The sequence below is a fragment of the Oratosquilla oratoria genome, chromosome 27 (genome assembly GCF_046742065.1).
Source record: "Oratosquilla oratoria isolate Oo_2021 chromosome 27, ASM4674206v1, whole genome shotgun sequence".
Lineage (NCBI taxonomy): Eukaryota > Metazoa > Arthropoda > Malacostraca > Stomatopoda > Squillidae > Oratosquilla > Oratosquilla oratoria.
Window position 1 is genome coordinate 949,950 of NC_134803.1, and position 19,763 is coordinate 969,712.

Consider the following 19,763-nt stretch of genomic DNA (forward strand, 5'->3'; position numbering starts at 1 on the left):
AGGGGCCATTCACCAGGCCAGATGGGTGGCTAGGAACTTGTATTCTATGAGCAGACTGATCCTCTGATTCATGAAATTCACAAAGTGTCCCAGTACAAAATGTTGTGATCATAGAAGATTTTAATTATAGAATCAATGACTGGGAAATTTTAGTAGATCAGGAAGCAAAAAAATTCTTAGATGTGGTGCAGGATAATTTCCTAAAACAAATGATTACCAATCTTACGAGGGGAGAAAATATTCTGGACTTACTTTTAACTAATAATGAGCACCTAATGAGTAACATAAAAGTGAGAGATAGTCTAGGCTCTAGTGATCATCAAGAAATAAGATTTAATATTATTTATGCCTTTCCCTTTATTTATGCCTTTACCTTATTTATGCCTTTCCCTTTTTGGCTACCTCCCTTGGAAGGGGGAAAAAGCCTTGGTATATGTATGTATGTATGTATTATTTGCGAAGAATTAAAAAGTATGAATAATGTCCAAGTATCAGACTTCAGGAGAGCCAACTTTGACAACATAAAAACCTATTTAAAATTGAATATGAAATGCCATACGGATGATTCAGACATCAGCACAGTCAGGGGATGGGACATGACCAGGGGTTGGGTCACAGAGGGTAATATGCATACCTTGGGTCAAGTCACTTGGGGGCGGGTGTCAACTGCCAGGTCAGCAATTTGGATGAAATGTATAGCAATCTGATTTAATTATTAATGCACAAAATACATTTATCCCCCTGAAGTCAATATGGAAAAATAGTAATACTCCCAAATGGATGATGGACAGACTGAAACATGAGATCAGAATGAAAAGAGGACTTTACGTAAAAATAAAAAACGGGGAAACACACCTTAGATCAAGATATAATGAAATGGCAAAGCTGGTTAAAAATAATACATGTACAGTGAAACGTAACTATGAAATGAAGGTTGCCTGTCAAGCAAGATCCAACCCAAAGGGTTTCTTTCATCTCTACATAACAAAAAATAAAGAAAGAATAGGCCCAATTAAAAATGATGAAAATGTCATGATAAGAATTGGAGGAAAAAATGAGTGAGGAGTTTAACAAATATTTTCTCTCTGTGTTTACTAATGAGTGGTTAGATAAGGTACCTGACTGTGATCCGATTTTCAGTGGGGATGAAGAAAGTAGACTAATATCAGCATTAGTAAAGTAGAAGAAGTCAAGCAGATTGAAAGACTTACAGCTACAAAATCCCTGGGTCAAGACGAAATTTTTCAGAGAGTGCTTAAGGAGTGTAAATTTGAAATCTGCAAACAGTTAACTGAAATATTTAATAAATCGATAGACACTGGTTTTGTGCCTACAGCTTGGGGGCAGGCAGACGTTGTTCCTGTTTTTAAGAAGGGAGATAAATCGTCTGTATGCAACTACAGGCCAATCAGTTTGACATTGGTTATAGGTAAAATGCTTGAGTCAATAATAGTAAATAGACTCAGAGAACACATTGGGAGACATAATTTAATTCATGACACACAGCATGGTTTCTCTAACATATGAAAACATGAAAAAGTTTTTTTTAGAAAAGGCCTAGAGGAGGGTGTATACAGGGTTTGATGACGGATATGTGTGTGATTATGGGCATTGTTCCTGATTGTTAGTGAGTCAAGCTGTGTCTGCAATTTAAGCACTCTATGTCAAAGTTGTTGACATACCAGTCTGATGACTTGGTGTATATGTCATTGCCCAGGATAAGGTTGTAGATGGTGAGTTGGTTGAGAATGGGCTTGAAGTTGTTGGGAACTATTGGGAATGACTGGGGGGATGTATTTACCTAGTTGTATTTTACGGGAAGAGAACTATGCTCGTAGTGACTCGCTTTTGTATCTTTCAGCATCCAGTTTGATCTTTAATTCTTGTATAGTTTTTGCACTTACTGTTTCTTCATTCAGTTTGTTCCAGATATCTATCATTCTGTGTGGGAAGCTATTCTTTTTCAGATCTCTTCTGTAACTATCCTTTTTAAGTTTCTTTTTTAATGTCTTCTGGTTTTTCTTGTATCCCACCTTAGTAAGTCATCTCTATCAAGGACTTCCATCCCTTTCATAATTCTGTTGATGGTTAGCAGGTCTCCTCTTTCTCTTCTTTGTTCCAGGATTGGTAGTTCGAGTTTGTCCAATCTTTGTTTGTATGTCAATTTGGAGAGTGTTGGTGCCATCATTGTCATTGCTCTTTCAATTCTTTCTAATTTCTTTGTTCTTTTTAGTACTAGGTGTCCATAGTGTCGCAGCATACTCCAATTTTGGTCTTATCAATGTAACTAATATTTTCTTTACCATTTCTTTATCCATGTAGTCAAAGGCTACTTTCATCTTAATAAATTGAAAGTTTCTCCGATTAATCTGTTGATATATTTGTCTGGTGCCATGTCATTGGTGATAGTTACTCCTAGGTCCCTTTCCGAGTTGACTTTTTTAATTTCCTTTGTACCAATTTTGTATTGTCCCAATATTCTGTTTTTGCTTTTTCCAAATTCCATTATACTACATTTCTTGATATTGAAATTCACTTCACTCTTCTGACTCCATTTCCAGATTTTGTCCATATCTTCTTATAGTGATTTGCAATCTTCCTCTGTACTTACTCTCTTTAGTAGTTTTGCATCATCTGCAAAGAAGTTCATATAACATTCCACACCTTCATCCATGTCATTTATATATATATGGCAAACATTATCGGAGCCAATACAGAGCCTTGTGGGACTCCACTTATCATTTCTTCCCAATTTGAGTTCTTGTCTCTGAGTACCACCCTCATTTTTTTTCCTGTTAAAGAAATCTTTCATCCATTCCAATAACTTTCCTTGTATTCCACCTATTGTTTCCATTTTATCTTAGTATCTTTTTCTGTGGTACTTTGTCAAATGCCTTTTGTAAATCTAAGAAGGTACAATCTGCTCATCCGTCCCTTTCTTGAATTATTTCTATTAGTCTCGAGTAAAAGTATATTAAGTTTGTGGCACATGATCTTCCACATCTAAATCCAAATTGTTTTGGATTTAGAGTTTTGTTTTCCTCCAAGTGTTTAATCCATTTACTTTTGATAACTTTTTTGCATATTTTTTCTATAGCATTTGTAAGGGAGACCGGTCTATAGTTGGTTGGATTTTCTTTGTTCTCTCCTTTGTATATTGGTACAATATTTGCATTTTTCCAATCTTGTGGTACTTTTCCTTCTTTGGATGAGAAATCAATTATCTTGTGTATTTTGTCCATTAGTTCATCTATATATTCTTTCAATATCCAATTTGCAATTCCATTCAGCCAGTGAGACTTTCTGACATCAAGGTTTTTTCTTTGGTCCCTTATTTCTTTCTGTGTCACCGTTCTTTCATTGCAGGTGATTTTTCTCTCTGTCCTTCCTCCCAATTTTGAGTTTTCAATTGTGAATACAGATTTAAAATGTTCGATCTTAATTTCAGCCATTTCTACATCATCTATATACTCTTTATTTCCTTTGCACAGTTTCACTATTTCATGTTTATCTTTTAGTTTGTCATTTACATATATGTATGTGTTAACTACTGTGATTGTGGATTTGTTACCTGTTTGGATTTTAATTAATTGGGTTTCGGTGGTGCTATTAGTGAGGAGGAGAATTTTGGTGGTGGAACTTCTGTCCACAATGCAGATGGATTTGTGGATCAGAGTGAAGATATGGGATTGGTGGAAAGCTGTTAAGGAAGTCAAGCATTTTTATGAGAGTAGTAGAGCATGTGTCAGGGTTGGGAATGGAGACAGCAAGTGGTCTGAGGTGAAGGTGGGGCTGTATCATGGCTGTGTCATGTTGCCATGGCTGTTCAATGAGTACATGGATGGGATGGTATGGGGGGTAAATGTAAGGGAGATGGCAGGGGCTTGGAAAGGTTAGATATACCAGAAGGAAGTGGGAGATGAGCCAGTTGTTGTTTGCAGATGACACTGCACTTGTGGCAGGGTCAGAGGAAGGTCCAAGGCAGTTAGTGATGGATTTTGAAAAGGTATGTGATAGGAGGAAGTTGAAAGTAAATGTGGGTAAAAGTAAGGTGATGGGAGCTGGCAGACAGGGGTGATGAAAGAGTATTGGGATGGTTTGGACACATGGAAAGAATGAGTGAAGAAATATTAGAATAAAAGAGTGTGGAAAGCAGAGGTGGATGGAGTGAACTTGAGAGACCAACCTAGGATGAGATAGATGGATGGGGTGAAAGGAGATATGAGCAAGAGGGAAATGGCTACTGAGCAGGGAAAGGAGAAGGCAGGGGATAAGTGTGAGTGGAGAGCAGTTGTGTATGGATGATGGTTTGATGCAGCCCAAAGGAATTTTTCCATGTCTTCTCTATTTTCTGCATGAGGGTAGGAGGGATGGTCACTGTGTAAATGAAGCAACTCTGCTGTGGATGTACTGTGTCTTGCTGTATTGTTTCTGACCTGGGCAGTGGGCAAGAGACAGGGATGATCCATCCATGAGGAGTTAAGATGAAGGAGAAACAATAGGTGGTGTTTGGGAGTGGGTGCATGCCTTGACAGGCTACCTCCCTCATAAGTGGAAAGAGGCCCTTGGTAGGAGATAGATAAATCTAATAAGATCTATGCAAGGGCTAGAGAGCTAGTGATTACCACCCATTGTGGGGCTCCAGGTTTCCAATTAGTAAAACTCAGTTATCATTATTCTTTTCTTTCTGAAGTAGCCCTCTAAGATATCTTATTTTTTTACACTTTGCATTTTTCCTACTCTGAAATATGTAGATGAAAAAAATCATAACCAAAGAATCAAGCACTGTCAACATAACCTCAACTTAATATAACAATTTATGCAAAACTTACAAAAATTTAAGAGCTTCCTTAACATGGACATACTTACATATTCCATTAAAGAAGAATTATCACATCTCTGTCTTGCTAGTCTCCAGTGTAGTCCTAACTTGTGATATAGATTTGTGTTCTCAGCTTCTAGAGTCTTCTCTATTGCATTTCTTGTCTGAAATAATTAACAAAATCAGAATTTCCAAGAACAAACAATAATTCTGTAGCTATCATTTACTGACTGATCATTTATATATATGATGGATATGAGTGACATTTGTACAAATTCTTGTGACACATTTCTTGTTATTTGATTATAGTTTTCACTTTCAGGTTCCATCATCTTTCAGTCTAAAAATTTTCATGGAGTCCAACACTTTTTAACTCCTAACTTCTCTATTTACTATTAAAAAAATTCTGTCCAGCAAACTGTAATCTTTATCTCTTTAATCAAGATAAATGTAGTCCACCTCTCCATTTCTTACAGGCATAAATTAATCAATCCATTACTCTGGATCTCTCTTGCTAGAGATCCACAGGTCTCTTGAAACCAGCCACAGCCTCCTGGTTAGCCCAAAGACCATTTAGTGACATGTAGACTCAATGAAATAATTATTGCCTTGAGTTTCTCTCATCATGACCCTGCAACAATTCTCAGGATCTTTCAAGGATATCTAAGAAGAAATATTAGACCACTCTGATATGCAGGTCTGACTACTACAGGGAGTGGAGCAATCTCCAGTTTTCAGATCCCCTTTGGGAAAAAATTGGTTGAAAATGGTCAAAGCTGATAATTTATTTTTATCTTGGGCCCAGTCTGCAGATTTGCCAGCCCCTTAAGAATACACCTCCATATGAAGATGAGGGTGTTGATGGGCTTTGGAGAAGGGCAGTAGGGTGATGATCCTTGCCAATGTCCATCCAGCAAGGCCACCTTGTGTATAGGGTATTTAACCAATTGTACTTAATCATGTGCTGGTGACATAATCAGAATATGCTGGTCTCATATTCACTTAACCCCTTCAATACGGACCACATCGCACGTCTGGCAGCATTAGCTGCCAGACGTGCAATGTTGCATAATAATACTCGCGTTATAAAAAATAAAGTCACTGCTCAATCGCTCGTTCTCTTTCACCCGTGAATTTTGATAACCATAGAAAATATGATGAAGCCAGTTTACAGAGTATGGAGGTCACGCAGGTACGACTACAATAAATATAATCAAGACGACGAATTCGGCATCATCGCTTACCCACTTGCTCCTCATGCCGCCTACGTAGGCGTCACCGTATGGAAGTAGTTAATTGTGGATATGAACCCCACACTTCTCTCCAATTCCCAGCAGTGACTGTTACTTGCCCCACCACTCCAAGTGTACTGGGTAAAAGTGACAGCTTTGACTGCAATTACACTACTCTTGGCGGAAGTTCCTCATCACCACCTTCTTAACTGTAGTATATAGGAAAATATCTACATCTGTGGGGTTCCATCTCTTTTTCTATCATACCTAGCCATCTATTTGGGTTACTTAACAGCCCAAATAATCCAAACTAAAATCATAGATTAAAAGTAAATATCTTGAGGGAATGAAAATTATCATAAGAAATAGGTATCTGGAAATGGATGCAATGAGAAGATTATATGAAGGGGCTTGGAATTTATGTAAGGTGTATCATCCATATGCCATAGAATACCTATTCAGAACTCCAGTATGTACTGTCTCATGGTTAGGAACAGATTGAAGGTGTTTGTCACCAGGGGGAGTTGTTCCTCTGCCATAAGTTTCTGATATATAACTGAGAAGCTGAAGTAAGAAAATAGCACAAAGGAGAAGTGATCCTGCATGAAACTCTATGCATCATTCAACAATAATTGTATCATTGTTAAGGATGTCAGTGAAAACACCAATGACTCACATTACATGAATTCATCTTGCTTCATCATCATCAGTTTACCTACTGGATTGCTATACGAGGTCACATTTGTATGGAGATGGGAGTGAGAAAGTAATTAGTTGGGTGACATGTTAGAAACTGATGAATCCTGGAATATAATACAGGTGTAATACATCTGTCAGCATTATAAATATACAGTACTACCTCTCATTAATGGACTAAAAGGGGGGCAACGGTGTCCGTTGATGTGAATAATCCGTTAATTTGGAGTGGTTTTTGGGTGGCATAGTGATTGCACACACTAAACAACAGCACCAAAAACACCGAAAACACAGCTAATTAACATCCATTAATGAGAGGTCTCACTGTACAATTAGTTTTTCTACCCTTCACCTACTCTGGCAGTGACTCAAGGGTGAAGGATTTAATAGCAGTAAAGTGCAATGGATAGCTGATTCTGTGTACTATTGGTGGGTGTGACAGCTAGAGAGCATGTACAAATGGAGAGCACCGGAATATTGGAAGAGAGTGACCTGCATCATGATGATTTGCACCCAATTAACAAATTCAGAAATCTTAGCTGCAGCTCAGTTCTCCTTGAATACTGTGAAGGTTGTGAGATGTGACCTGCAGAATTGTGACGGAGATGTGGAAGCAGTGGCTAGCAGGATCATAGCAGGTATTCTGACTGTCCGCACAACAAAATTTGCTGAGATGCTGCAAAAAAAGGTGTGGCAAGATCCAGGCAAGACAATGTGGACCTTGGTGAGAGAGATGGGTGTTGGAGTGGTGACTATGAAGAAAGCACTGAATGAGGATCTTTGCTACTCCTCATACAAGAGGCACAAGGGCCAACTACTCACTGCCAAGGCCCAAGAGAACTGCCTTACAAAAGCCAAGAAACTCCTCAACAAGGTCAAACACCCAGTTGAGCTGGGGATGCTCTGGTTCTTCTCAGACAAGAACTTCTGCCAGGACCAGTTGCACAATGCACAGAACAACAGGTGGCTAGCCTACAGTCCACACAAAGTCCTGTGCTTCATGAAGACCAAGTTCCCTCAAACTGTGATGGTCTTTGGGTGTGTTTCCAGTGAAGCCCAAATCATGCTGCCCCACATCTTTGAAGAGGGACTCAGACTCACTTCAGATGCATTGTGTTGCTGTCCACTGCTGTCAAGCACTGGGTGGAGAGAGTGCCTGTGGGAAGACCATACGTGTGGCAGCAGGACTCACCTCCATGTCACACCCCTGGGAAAACCTAGAAGTAGCTGTCTGAGAACTTCTATGACTTCAGTCAAAAATTTGGCCTCCCAAAATCCTGATTGCAACCCTATGGACTATATGTGGGGCACAGTTGAAAAAGACACCAATCGTACTGCCTGCAACACCAAGGACAAGCTGATTGCCAGAATCAAACTGGTGTTCAGGTGTCTCTAAGATGGACACAGTGAAGGCCACGTGCTGCAGGTTCAGTTCCTGCCTGGAGACCATGGTGTAGGCTCATGGTGACTTCTTTGAGTGAGCTGTATTTGGCAAAAGATCCTCTAAGAGATGCACTTTGAATTTTGAGAATACATAAATTTTTGGCCAAGATATGACATTTTTCTTTCCTTTCCAAAAAAGTGTCAAATTTATCCTGAACACCCTGTATACTCACTTGCTCAATAAGTAATGAGAAAATGTCAGGAGAGACACTATTTATTTTCATAAGCTTACAAAACTTTTGTCTCCTTCAAAATAATTCCCTCTTGCATCTACACACTTCTGCATGCGTCTCTCCCAATCCTGGAAGACCTCCTCAAAGGCCTTTTTCAGTAGTCCCTTCAGGTAACTTTCCGAAGCCTCTTTCAGCTCTTTTGTTGACTGGAACCTGGTTCCCCTGAGGCTGTCTTTCATGCGTGGGAACAGGAAGAAGTTGCAAGGGGCTAGGTCAGGGCTGTAGGGTGGGTGTTGTACCACTTTCATTCCCCTGTCGGCCATCCAGGTGGTCACCAGCATTGACTTGTGGCATGAGGCATTGTCCTGGTGGAACCACCACTGACCACTCCTCCACTGCTGAGGCCTCTTCTTCCTCATCTTCCCCCTGAACCTTTTCAGAACAGTAAGGTAATATTCCTTATTGACGGTTTGACCCTGAGGAACCCATTCAATGTGAATGAGCCCCTGAGAGTCAAAGAAAGGAATGACCATGGCCTTCTTTTGTGACCTGCTCATCTTTGCCTTTTTGGGTCCGGGGGAGGTCGCGTGCTTCCACTGAGCACTCTGACATTTGCTCTCAGGGTCACAGGTGAACACCCAACTCTTGTCACAAGTCACTACCTTATTCAGGAAACTTGAATCAGCCTCTATCATTTCAAGAATGTCAGTGCAACATTCCACACAAAACTGCCTCTGGTCATCGGAGAGGATCTTTGGCACAAACTTGGCACAGACTTTGTGGAGCTTCAGATCTTCAGTCAGAACTGTCTCTACAGATATTCGACAGTCTTGCATCACTAACCTTTGCACTTCCTTAATGTTTTCCTCCTTGTATTTACCTAATTTTACCTAGTTGTATTTTATGGGATGGGAGCTATGCTCATTGTGACCCATTTTTGTATCTCTCCACGTCCAGTTTAATTCTAAACTCGTGTATAGTTCTGGCATTTACTGTTTCACTGTTCATCCCGTTCCAGACATCGATCACTCTGTGCAGGAAACTGTTCTTTTTCAGGTCTTTTCTATAATTGTATTTCTTTGATTTCTTTGTGTGTCCTCTTGTTTCTCTTTTGTCCCATTTTAATAGATCATCTCTATCAAGAACTTCCATTCCCCTTCATAATTCTGAAAATGGTCAACAAGTCGCCTCTTTCCCTTCTCTGCTCTAATGTTGACAACTATAATTTTTCCAATCTTTGTTCATATGTCAAATTTGATAGTGTGGGTGCCATCTTTGTTGCAGCTCTTTATATTCTTTCCAATTTCCTTGTGTTTTTCTTTGTGCTAGGTGCCCACATTGATATAGCATATTCTAATTTCGGTCTTATCAATGTAACAATTTCTTAACCATCTCCTCATCCATGTAATCGAAGGCCACTTTCATTTATCTTAATAAATTGTAGCTCTCTCTGAATAACTTCTTTACATGTTTGTCAGGTGTCAAGTCACTTAAGATGATTACTCCTAGGTCCCTCCGAGTTTACTTTCTTTACTACTTTGTTTCCCCATTGTATTTTTTCCCGAAACACTATTTTTGCCTTTTCCAAACTCCATTTCTTAATGTTGAAATTCATCTCATATTTCTGGCTTCATTCCCATAATTTGTACAGGTCATCTTGTAGCAATCTACAATCTTCTTCTGTCTTAACTCTCTTGAGTAATTTAGCATCGTCAGCAAAAAAAATCATGTAACTATTTACAATTTTGTCCATATCATTAATGTATATGGCAAACATTAAGGGAGCCAAAACAGCCTTGTGGGATGCCACTTTTTACATTTTCCCATTTCGAGTTTTTGTCTCCAAGTACCTCTCTCATTTTTCTCCCAGTTAACCACTTCGGTACGGGACTTAAATCTCGCGGGCAGCAGCCAATGCCAGCCGTATGACGTGTCGTAATAATACTCGCATCATAAAATATAGTCACCGCTTATATCGATCGTTCTCTCTTTCACCCGCGAATTTTGAAAACCACAGAGAATGGGATTCAGGGCGCATTTGGGAGAATGTAAAAACACAGGGGCGACTACAATAAATATAATCAAGACGCCGATATGGCAGCGTCGCGAATCCACTTGCTCCTCATGACGCCTACGTGTGCGGCACCGTTTGGAAGGGGTTTAGTGTAGCCATGTTGTCATGATGAAATTTTGTATGAGTTTATGTGATGTTTAATCTATGGTTTGAATTGTTTAAGTAGCCATTTTGTTGGCTTGTACAAATTTTTGTCTCAATAAAGGTTGACCACAGTGACTGACCCATGGCTTTGTGTTAATGCAAATCATCAGAAATTTAACTGCATGAGCTCCCTACAAAAGGCATAAAAGAAAAATTGAAATGTGTTTGACATGAAATGTCTGAGAAGTATGGTAGGGGTTACAAGGATGGATAGAGTGAGAAATAAGGAGGAAAGGTAGCAGGCAGATAGGGGTGATGGGACGGGATGGTTTGGGGTGGTTTATTGGGATGGACTTGGGACATGGAAAGAATGAGTGAAGAGAGAATAGCAAGAAGAGTGTGGAAAGCAGTAGAAGATGGATTGAACTTGAGGGGAAGACCAAGAATGAGATGAACAGATGGGGGTGAAAGGGCCTTTGAGTAAGAGGGGAATGTCTGTTGAGCAGGGATGGGAGAAAGGATGGGATGGGTGTTAATGGAGAGTGGATGTTTATGGATGATAATTTGATGTAACCCAAAGGAGTTTCTCCTAGTCTTCTCTATTTTCTGCATGAGGGTATGAAGAGGGAAGGTTATCATGTAATTGAACCAACTGGTCTCCTGGGGATGTGCTGTGCTGCTTTTGACCTGGGCAGTGAGCAAAAAACAGGGATGACCCTTCATCCATGAGGAGCTAAGATGAGAAGGGAACAAATGGGAGATGGATTTAAGTGGAATGGGTGGGGATGGATATATGCCTTGGCTGGCTACCCTGTCATAAGCCTTTTCTAAATCCATAAAGGCCCAAAAACCATCCTCACTTTTCCCTGAAGCTTTCTCACATATCTGTCTTACCACAAAAATCTGATCCATGCAACCTCCTACCTGTCCTAAACCCATGCTGTTCCTCACCAATTGCTCCTTCTGTTCCTCTCATAATCCTCTCAATCAAAACCCTCAAAATAAGCCTTCACAACTACACTTAACAAGTTAATTCCTCTGAAGCTACTACACTCACACTTGTCCCCTTTTCCCTTGTAAAGTGGAACTATACAAGCACTCCTCCAGTCCTCTGGCACTCTACCCTTTTTTTAAACAAACATTAAATAACCTCACCAGCCAGTCCACCATCACTGTTCCTCCCTTTTTTAGACATTCTGCATGACACCCGTCCAACCCAGGTGCCTTATCTACTCTCATCATCTTCACAACTGCCTTCACATCATCTTTCCTTATTTCTCCTCCATTTTCCTCATTCATCATGGTCATTTTCTTAGCACTTCCCTCTACAACTACCTTTCCCTTCCTATTCTCCTTCACATTTAGCAACTCCCTAAAATACTCTGCTCATCTTCCTATTACTGCTGTCTCTTCCATTATCGTCTTTCCATATCCACTTTTTATCTTTTCTTCTCTACTTGATTCGCCTACTCTTACTCTCTTAATTCCATCCAAAACATCTTTTTCTTACTTTCAAAATTTTCTGTCATACTCTTACCCCATTTCACATCTGCTCTCCTCTTTACCCCCTTTATCTTATGCTTTACTTCTCTTTCCTTTGTACCTTTCATATGATTCATCCTATTTTGTAACTAATCTGTGAATACTTGCTTCTTCTGTTCTACAACTTTCTTTGCTTCCTCATCCCATCACTCACTACCCTTCCTTCTATTTCCTCCTGAAGAGAAGTCACCAGATGTTAGCTCCCCATGTGTGAAAGTGTAAGAAATACAGCTGAAGTTGATGGAAAGAGATCTTGGGCCCAGTCCAGAGACCAAATGCTAGTCCTTCAGGTGAGTTGCCAGATTTTGAAAATGGACAGCTTTGCTGTCCATCTTGCAGGACCACCATATACAGGTACCCATCATTGGTCCCTGAAACCATGCACTTATCTCTTAATTACTATCTGACTTTTTTTTTTTTACAAACAATGCAATCTTATTTCTCCACTGAAACCACACTTACACATTACTCACTCCCTTTGAGCTAAAAAGAAGAGAAAACACTCACTCGTTTACTAAGGCAAACAACTGGCCATAAGGAACAGCCGCAGGTACAGAGGCAGAAGCAGCAACCACACAGCAACCACCGTGCAGACACTGGCAATGTTTTCCTTAACACTGTATTTATCCGTCCCACTGAACTCGTAAATTCTTCTGGAGCCAATCTTCCTGTGAGTGCTGACGGGAAGTCTCTACTGAATCTGTTACTTAGTCCAAATCTGTAACACAAATATACTTTCACTATAACGAGAAATATCTTCTCATAAACACACATAATAACCTTAATTTATATCACCACATATGTGAATTTAGTACCTACACTAGTCAAGCAATAATTACAAAGCTGCCAACTGTTTCCTCAAATTTTAGTGACTAGAAACCTGCTACTGTATAGCAGCTGGCAATGGTCCTCAAGCCCTTCCATATATCCCTCTGGGAAGAAACTATTGGACTGATGTCTGTAATGTATTTACCTAATTGTAGTATACAGGAAAGGAGCAATGTTTGTGGGGTCCCATCTCTTACTCTCCAATTGAACATACCTAGCCTCAAATTACTGTGGAGCCATTTCTGTTACTGGCTGAAAGAAGTAGGAGGGAAACAAACAATGGTTCTCGGATCTCCTTTCCTTTAAGGGTGGAAGAAACACAAAGTTGATAAAGAGGGATCTTGGGCCCAGTCTGATGATCAAGAGCCAACTCCTCAGGGCTGTACCTCCAAATGGAAGTGAAGAAACTGATGAGTATGAAGACAAACCTCATGCAATGTTTACATGTAGAAACCTGCATGCACATGGTGTGAGGCAAAACATTTGCCGTGATCTGTTGCTGTGATTACAATCATACTAACTTTATGGAACTTTTGCAATTTATGTTACATTTTTTATATTAAAACAAATGCTGTTGTACTGTTGTTTGTACAAGCTGCAAGGTTGGAAAAAATTCTATCTTGTCTTTCATGGTATGCCAATTGAAAAGCAGAGAAGGGAAGCTTGGATACACACAATCCAAAGAAAAGACTGGATGATTTGGTCTTATGACCAGATATCAAAAGCCAAACTGTGTGGAGAGCACTTCATATCAAGTATGTATCATATTTTGTGCATATTTCAGTTTGATAAATTTAATGATATAATTTTTTGGCAACTATTTCAGGCATACAGCCTATCTTGACTAGTTGTACAACCATTTCAGGAGAAGTCTGATGAAATTTCCTCCCTTATTAGTATCCCCCATTTTCTATGCGTATTTTCTGGCTCATCTCTTATGGTATATAATCAACATTTAGTGAAAAAAAAAGTTTTCAAAGGTTTACAAAGGTGGAGCATGCCATCAGGAGACCTTTTGGTCCATATCTAGGTCAGATGTGGAAAAATTATATCCATACATATACCAAGACTTTTTCCCCCTTACAAGGGAGGTAGCCAAAAAGGACAAGGCATAAAATCATTCCCACCCATTCCATCCCCGAAAACACTCCACACCCCTCCACCCTCCCTCCCATCTTAGCACCTCCTAGATGACGGGTCATCCCTGCACCCTGTCCACTGCCCTGGGTCAGAAGCAGTGTCGCAAGACACAGCACATCCACAGCAAGGCCGCTTCATTAAATCGGCGACCCCCCCTCTCCGTCCCCCCATATAAAGGAGAGGACAGGGAGAAATCCCTTCGGGCTGCGTCAAAATTTTTGCTCACACACACTACCTCATCCCCCATTCCCCTGTCCATTCCACCTCATGCATCACAACATTTTCCATATACAACCATTCTCCATTCACCCCTGTCTTCTGTCCTCTCTCGTCCTTCCTCAACAGACATTCCCCTCTTCCCCAAAGCCCCCTTCACCCCATCCATCCATCTCATCCTAGGACGTCCCCTCATGTTCACTCCCTCCACATCTGCCTTCCATACCTCCTTTACTAGTCTTTCTTCACTCATTCTTTCCATGTGTCCAAACCATCCTGCAACATCTATGTCGTGGGACCACCCCCCAACCCCAAGAGTTGGGGGCCAATCAGCAGCAACCACCCCTGGCCATCAGCTCTACGCAGATGGCACCGATCCCCAAGGAGGAGCTACGCCTACCTGGGGGAGTACCACAATCCTTTTTTCCAACATACAATGTTACGTTTTTTCTGCACTGAGGGGTGATTTTCCGGCGATCACCCCTCTTCTTCTACTTTTAGCCGGAGATGTAGAGAGCAATCCTGGGCCCCCCACAAAATACACATGCCCAACATGCTCTAAACCCATTACTTCGAGCAGACAGACAAAGGGCTCAGTTCAGTGCAATATGTGCAAAAACTGGGCCCACCTCACTTGTACAACACTTGCTGACACAAACCAATACACAAACACTTGGACATGTTCTACCTGCCCTCCAGTAACCCCACTCCCACCTCCCCAACCACAGCCAACACCCTTACCCACTCCCAATTTCCCTTTGCCCTTACCCCCGATTAGTACTCCCATTCCTTTGTCCCCGATCTCTCCTTTCCCCCCCTCTGACCCAGATCCTACACCTTCCCCACTACCACCCCAACCTCAACCCCAAACGGCAACATACAACACATACAAAACACACATCAACATATTACAACACAACATTGACGGTATTAACACTAAAAAACATGAACTTGAACACTTTCTTAAACAACACAACATACACATTGCGATTTTACAAGAAACAAAACTAAGACACTCACACAAAACACCATCATTTCATAATTACACCACCATCAGACAAGACCGGATTGACGGCAATGGCGGTGGACTCATCACCCTGATCCACCACTCCATCTGTTTTGTGGACACAAGTGCCACAACCAAAATTCTCCTCCCTACCACAGATAACACAACAGAAACCCAATCCATTCGTATCCGCACAGGCAACAATTCAACACTGACAATAGTTAACATGTACATTCCCCCCCAATCATCCCCCACAGTTCCAAACACCTTCAGACCTCAACTTAGCCAACTAACCTCAATCCCCAACCTGATCATGGGTGGTGACTTCAACGCCAAGTCGTCTGCCTGGTATGTCGACAACCCTGACACAGACAGAGGGCTTGATACACAGACTCAATTCGACTCATTGACTATCATGAACAACACGCATAATCATACACATATCCCATACCAAGCCCTCTACACTCCCTCCTCTCCTGATATCACCTTTTGCTCCCCCTGCCTAACCCCAACAACATCATGGAGAGTGGTCGGAGCCCTTGGCTCTGACCACCTTCCAATCATCATCACCACCAAAACAAGATGCACCCCAGTTGGCCACAGACACACTTACACCAATTACAAGAGAGCTAACTGGGAAGCCTTTACTGAAGAGACAGAACAACATTTTGAAACACTTAACAGTACACCAATCACAAACATAAACAATGCTGTGCACGCTTTTAATACAATCATACAAAACGCAGACAAGAGATACATCCCTAGAGGCAACAGAAAATCACACAACCCCAACTTCACACCAGAAATCCAAGGCCTCATCAGACAACGTGACACACTTAAACACGATACCCCCACACCTATCCCTCAAAACATAGCAGACCAAATACAAACACTAAACACTGTGATTGCCAATAAAATACATGAACAAAAAACACAAAATTGGCAAAACTTTATCAATACACTTGATCACAAAACAAACACCAGCAAATTGTACAAAACACTCAACAGCATCACACTATCCAACACTAACACTACACGCTCTCATGCAGCAATAATCACAACAACAGATAATCTACCCTCAAACAGACAACAAGCAAACGCACTCATACGTCATTTTGCACAGACGAGCCATCTTACATCTCACCCTGACGACCGACACACCATTCGACGTAAGAAAGACTTCCCCACAGACTCAGACTATACACCCTTCATAGACAGTCAGACAAAACTCATAATGCATAATCTCAAGCACTCATCTGCCTGTGGCCCTGATAACATAAGCAACATCCACCTAAAACACATTGGACCACAAGGTATACACGCACTCACAAACATTGCAAACTACAGCTATTCACACAACACTATACCCGACATCTGGAAGCAGGGTAAAATAATCACCATTCCAAAACCGAACAAAGACCCAACAATCCCAACATCGCACCGCCCAATCACACTTCTCTGCACCCCCTCTAAAGTCATTGAACGCCTAATACTTAAACTTGTCACACCATATATTCCCCTTGCTGACTCACAACACGGTTTTAGGCCACTACACTCCACAAACACTCTTCTGACAAACCTCACACAAAGAATTTTAGATGGCATCAATTCAGATAGGCCCCACCACAGAACACTTCTTATAACATTGGACATTAGTAAAGCTTTTGATGCTATCCCCCGCCACAACCTAACAAATAAAATATATAACACAGACATGCACAATAACACCAAAAGATGGCTGGCCAATTATCTGGCAGGCAGGAATGCTCATGTGTCATATAATGGCCAATCATCGCACATCAGAAACATTAAGAACGGAGTACCACAGGGCTCAGTTCTATCCCCCACATTATTTAATCTATACATGCATGACTTACCCACACCAGACACCTCAGAAATACAAATCTCTTCCTACGCAGATGACATAACAATCACATGCACACATCGTAACACAGACAAAGCTGCAGAAATAATCCAGCCTTACCTTGACACACTCAACACATGGTTCATCACAAATAGACTCAAAATAGCTCCAACCAAATCTACAGCAACACTTCTCACCAACTGGACAAAAGAACACAAATACATACCTCATCTCTACATCAACAACACTCTAATACCACACACAAACACACCGAAAATTCTTGGTGTAACATACGATACATCCATGTCTTTCAAACAACACCTCACAAACATAAAAAACAAATGCACACCTAGACTTAACGCACTTAAGTCAATCACTGGAACAACATTTGGACAAAACAAAGAAACTAATATAACAATATACAAACAATGCATACGCTCAGTGATGAATTATGCGAGTCCTGCATGGGCTCCTAATCTCAGTGAGACACACCACAACACCCTTCAAATCATACAAAACAAAGCCCTAAAAACAATTACAGGCTGCACAAATACAACACCTACAGACCATTTACACCATGAAACAAAAGTCCTCAAAGTCAAGGACCACCTCGACATGAGAGGCACACAAACACTTGCTGCAGCCACCACAAACACATCACACCCGCTACACTACATAGCAGAACACCCACACACACCAAGAAACATTAAAACTACACCCAAAGACCTTTATTACGCACAGATACTCTCTTCTCTTCCTCCATAACCACCAAATACCAGCCTCCGGAAACATATTCATAATCATATCACTCACCGCTCCATTAACACACTGAAAGACAACACACTGCTGCATGCCAGACCCCCTGATATCCACCCTTCTGAATCCTCTCTCCCACGAAAGGACAGAGTCCACTTGGCCAGACTGCGATGCGGTCACCACCCAGCACTTCTAAGCTACCAGAAGAGGCTTGACGACCGTGTTGTGAACAGCTGCCCAGGATGTAACACTTCACCCCATACCATACAACACATAATGGAAGACTGCATTATACACAATCATGCACGCAAACAACACAACATACACTCTATAAAGGATTTGTGGGAAAACCCAGTTTCGGCTGTGGCCTTCCTTGGGGAGACGGGACTGCTCGGACAGACAGTCTAGGGAACGACAACAACAACAACAACAACAATCAACCCTATCTCCCAGCTCCCTTTCCACCCCTGTTCTCCTCCTCACCTCCTCATTTCTCACTCTATCTAGCCTAGTAACCCCCATCATACTTCTCAGACACTTCCTCTCAAACACATTCAAGTTCCTTCTCTCTTCCTCTCTTATGTTCTTATGTATAAAAATAAATACATACATACATATACCAAGGGCTTTTTCCCCCCTTATAATGGGGGGGTAGCCAAAAATGAAAAATGCATAGAAACCACTCCCACCCATTCCATCCCCAAAATACTCCACTCCCCTCCACCCTCCCTCTCATCTTGGCACCTCCTGGATGATGGGTCATCCCTGCATTCTGTCCACTACCCTGGGTCAGAAGCAGTGTCGCAAGACACAGCACATCCACAGCAAGGCTGCTTCATTAATTCGCTGACCCTCCCTCTCCATCCCCTCATGCAGAAAAGGAGAACACAGGGAGAAATCCCTTCGGGCTGTGTCAATTTATTTCTCATACATACTTCCTCAGCCCCCATCCCCCACCCACTCCCCCTCATGCATCACAGCATCATCCATACACAACCCTTCTCCATTCACCCCTATCTTCTGTCCTCTCCCATCCTTCCTCAACAGACATACCTCTCTTTCATAATGCCCCTTTTACCCCATCCATCCATCTCATCTTAGGATGCCTCCTCATAAATGAAATAAATAAATGCATAGGTATAGTTACATAATAAACAAACATGTAAATAGTAACTAATAATATATTGACAGATAACTAACAATAAATGGAAATCAAGCAAATAATAATAAACAAATAAACATATAATATAAAATAAATGGCAGTCATTACAGCACCTTGCTCAGGTGTCTATCTAAATGAATCTTAAAGCTTCGAATTAACTACATTGCACTGCCTCTGCAGGAAGTTTGTTCCAGTCATTAACTACATGTTTGGCAAAGTTGTTTCTACACACTTCCAAAATAAACCTATTTCCTGAGAGTTTGAGACCATTGTTTCTTGTCTGATTCTTATTTAGTGTAAAAATTTGGTCACTTTTGATGTCAATTCCCTTTAGCATCTTAAATACCTGTATCAAGTCACCTCTCAGTCTATACTTTTTTTAGGGAAAACAGATCCATATGTTTTAGTCGATTTTTGTATGATTTATTTTTTATATTTGGAATCAGTTTTGTGGTTTGCCATTGTACTTTTTCCAATATGTCAATGTCTTTAGTGAGATTCGATGACCATGCAGAAACAGCATATTCCAAATGTGGACGAACTAACAATTTATATAGCTTGTTAATGAGAGATGGACTTTTGAAGTCAAAAGATCATGCAATCAGTCCTAGAATCTTGTTTGCTTTCTCAGAGGCTGAAATACACTGCTTAAGATGATTTGAGATCGTTACTGATAATTACGCTGTGATCCTTTTCACTATCCACTTTTGTTAATGAATTTCCAA

The 19,763-nt window shown here is 40.9% G+C and overlaps 1 protein-coding gene across 4 annotated transcripts in view; it reads right to left on the reverse strand.

The window, feature by feature from the left end:
* The window catches only part of LOC143039845 (cysteine-rich hydrophobic domain-containing protein 2-like), a 143,405-nt gene that overhangs the window by 115,611 nt on the left and 8,031 nt on the right, over positions 1-19,763 (reverse strand). For all 4 annotated transcript variants that reach the window (XR_012967666.1, XM_076210101.1, XM_076210100.1 and 1 more), the window contains exons 2-3: positions 12,574-12,784; positions 4,870-4,986 (exon numbers count right to left, since the gene is read on the reverse strand). Coding sequence is in view for 3 of the 4 variants with exons in the window: in XM_076210101.1 (XP_076066216.1) it covers positions 4,870-4,986; positions 12,574-12,784 (328 nt within the window). In the remaining variant the exon portion in view is untranslated. The remainder of the gene's footprint in view (positions 1-4,869; positions 4,987-12,573; positions 12,785-19,763) is intronic.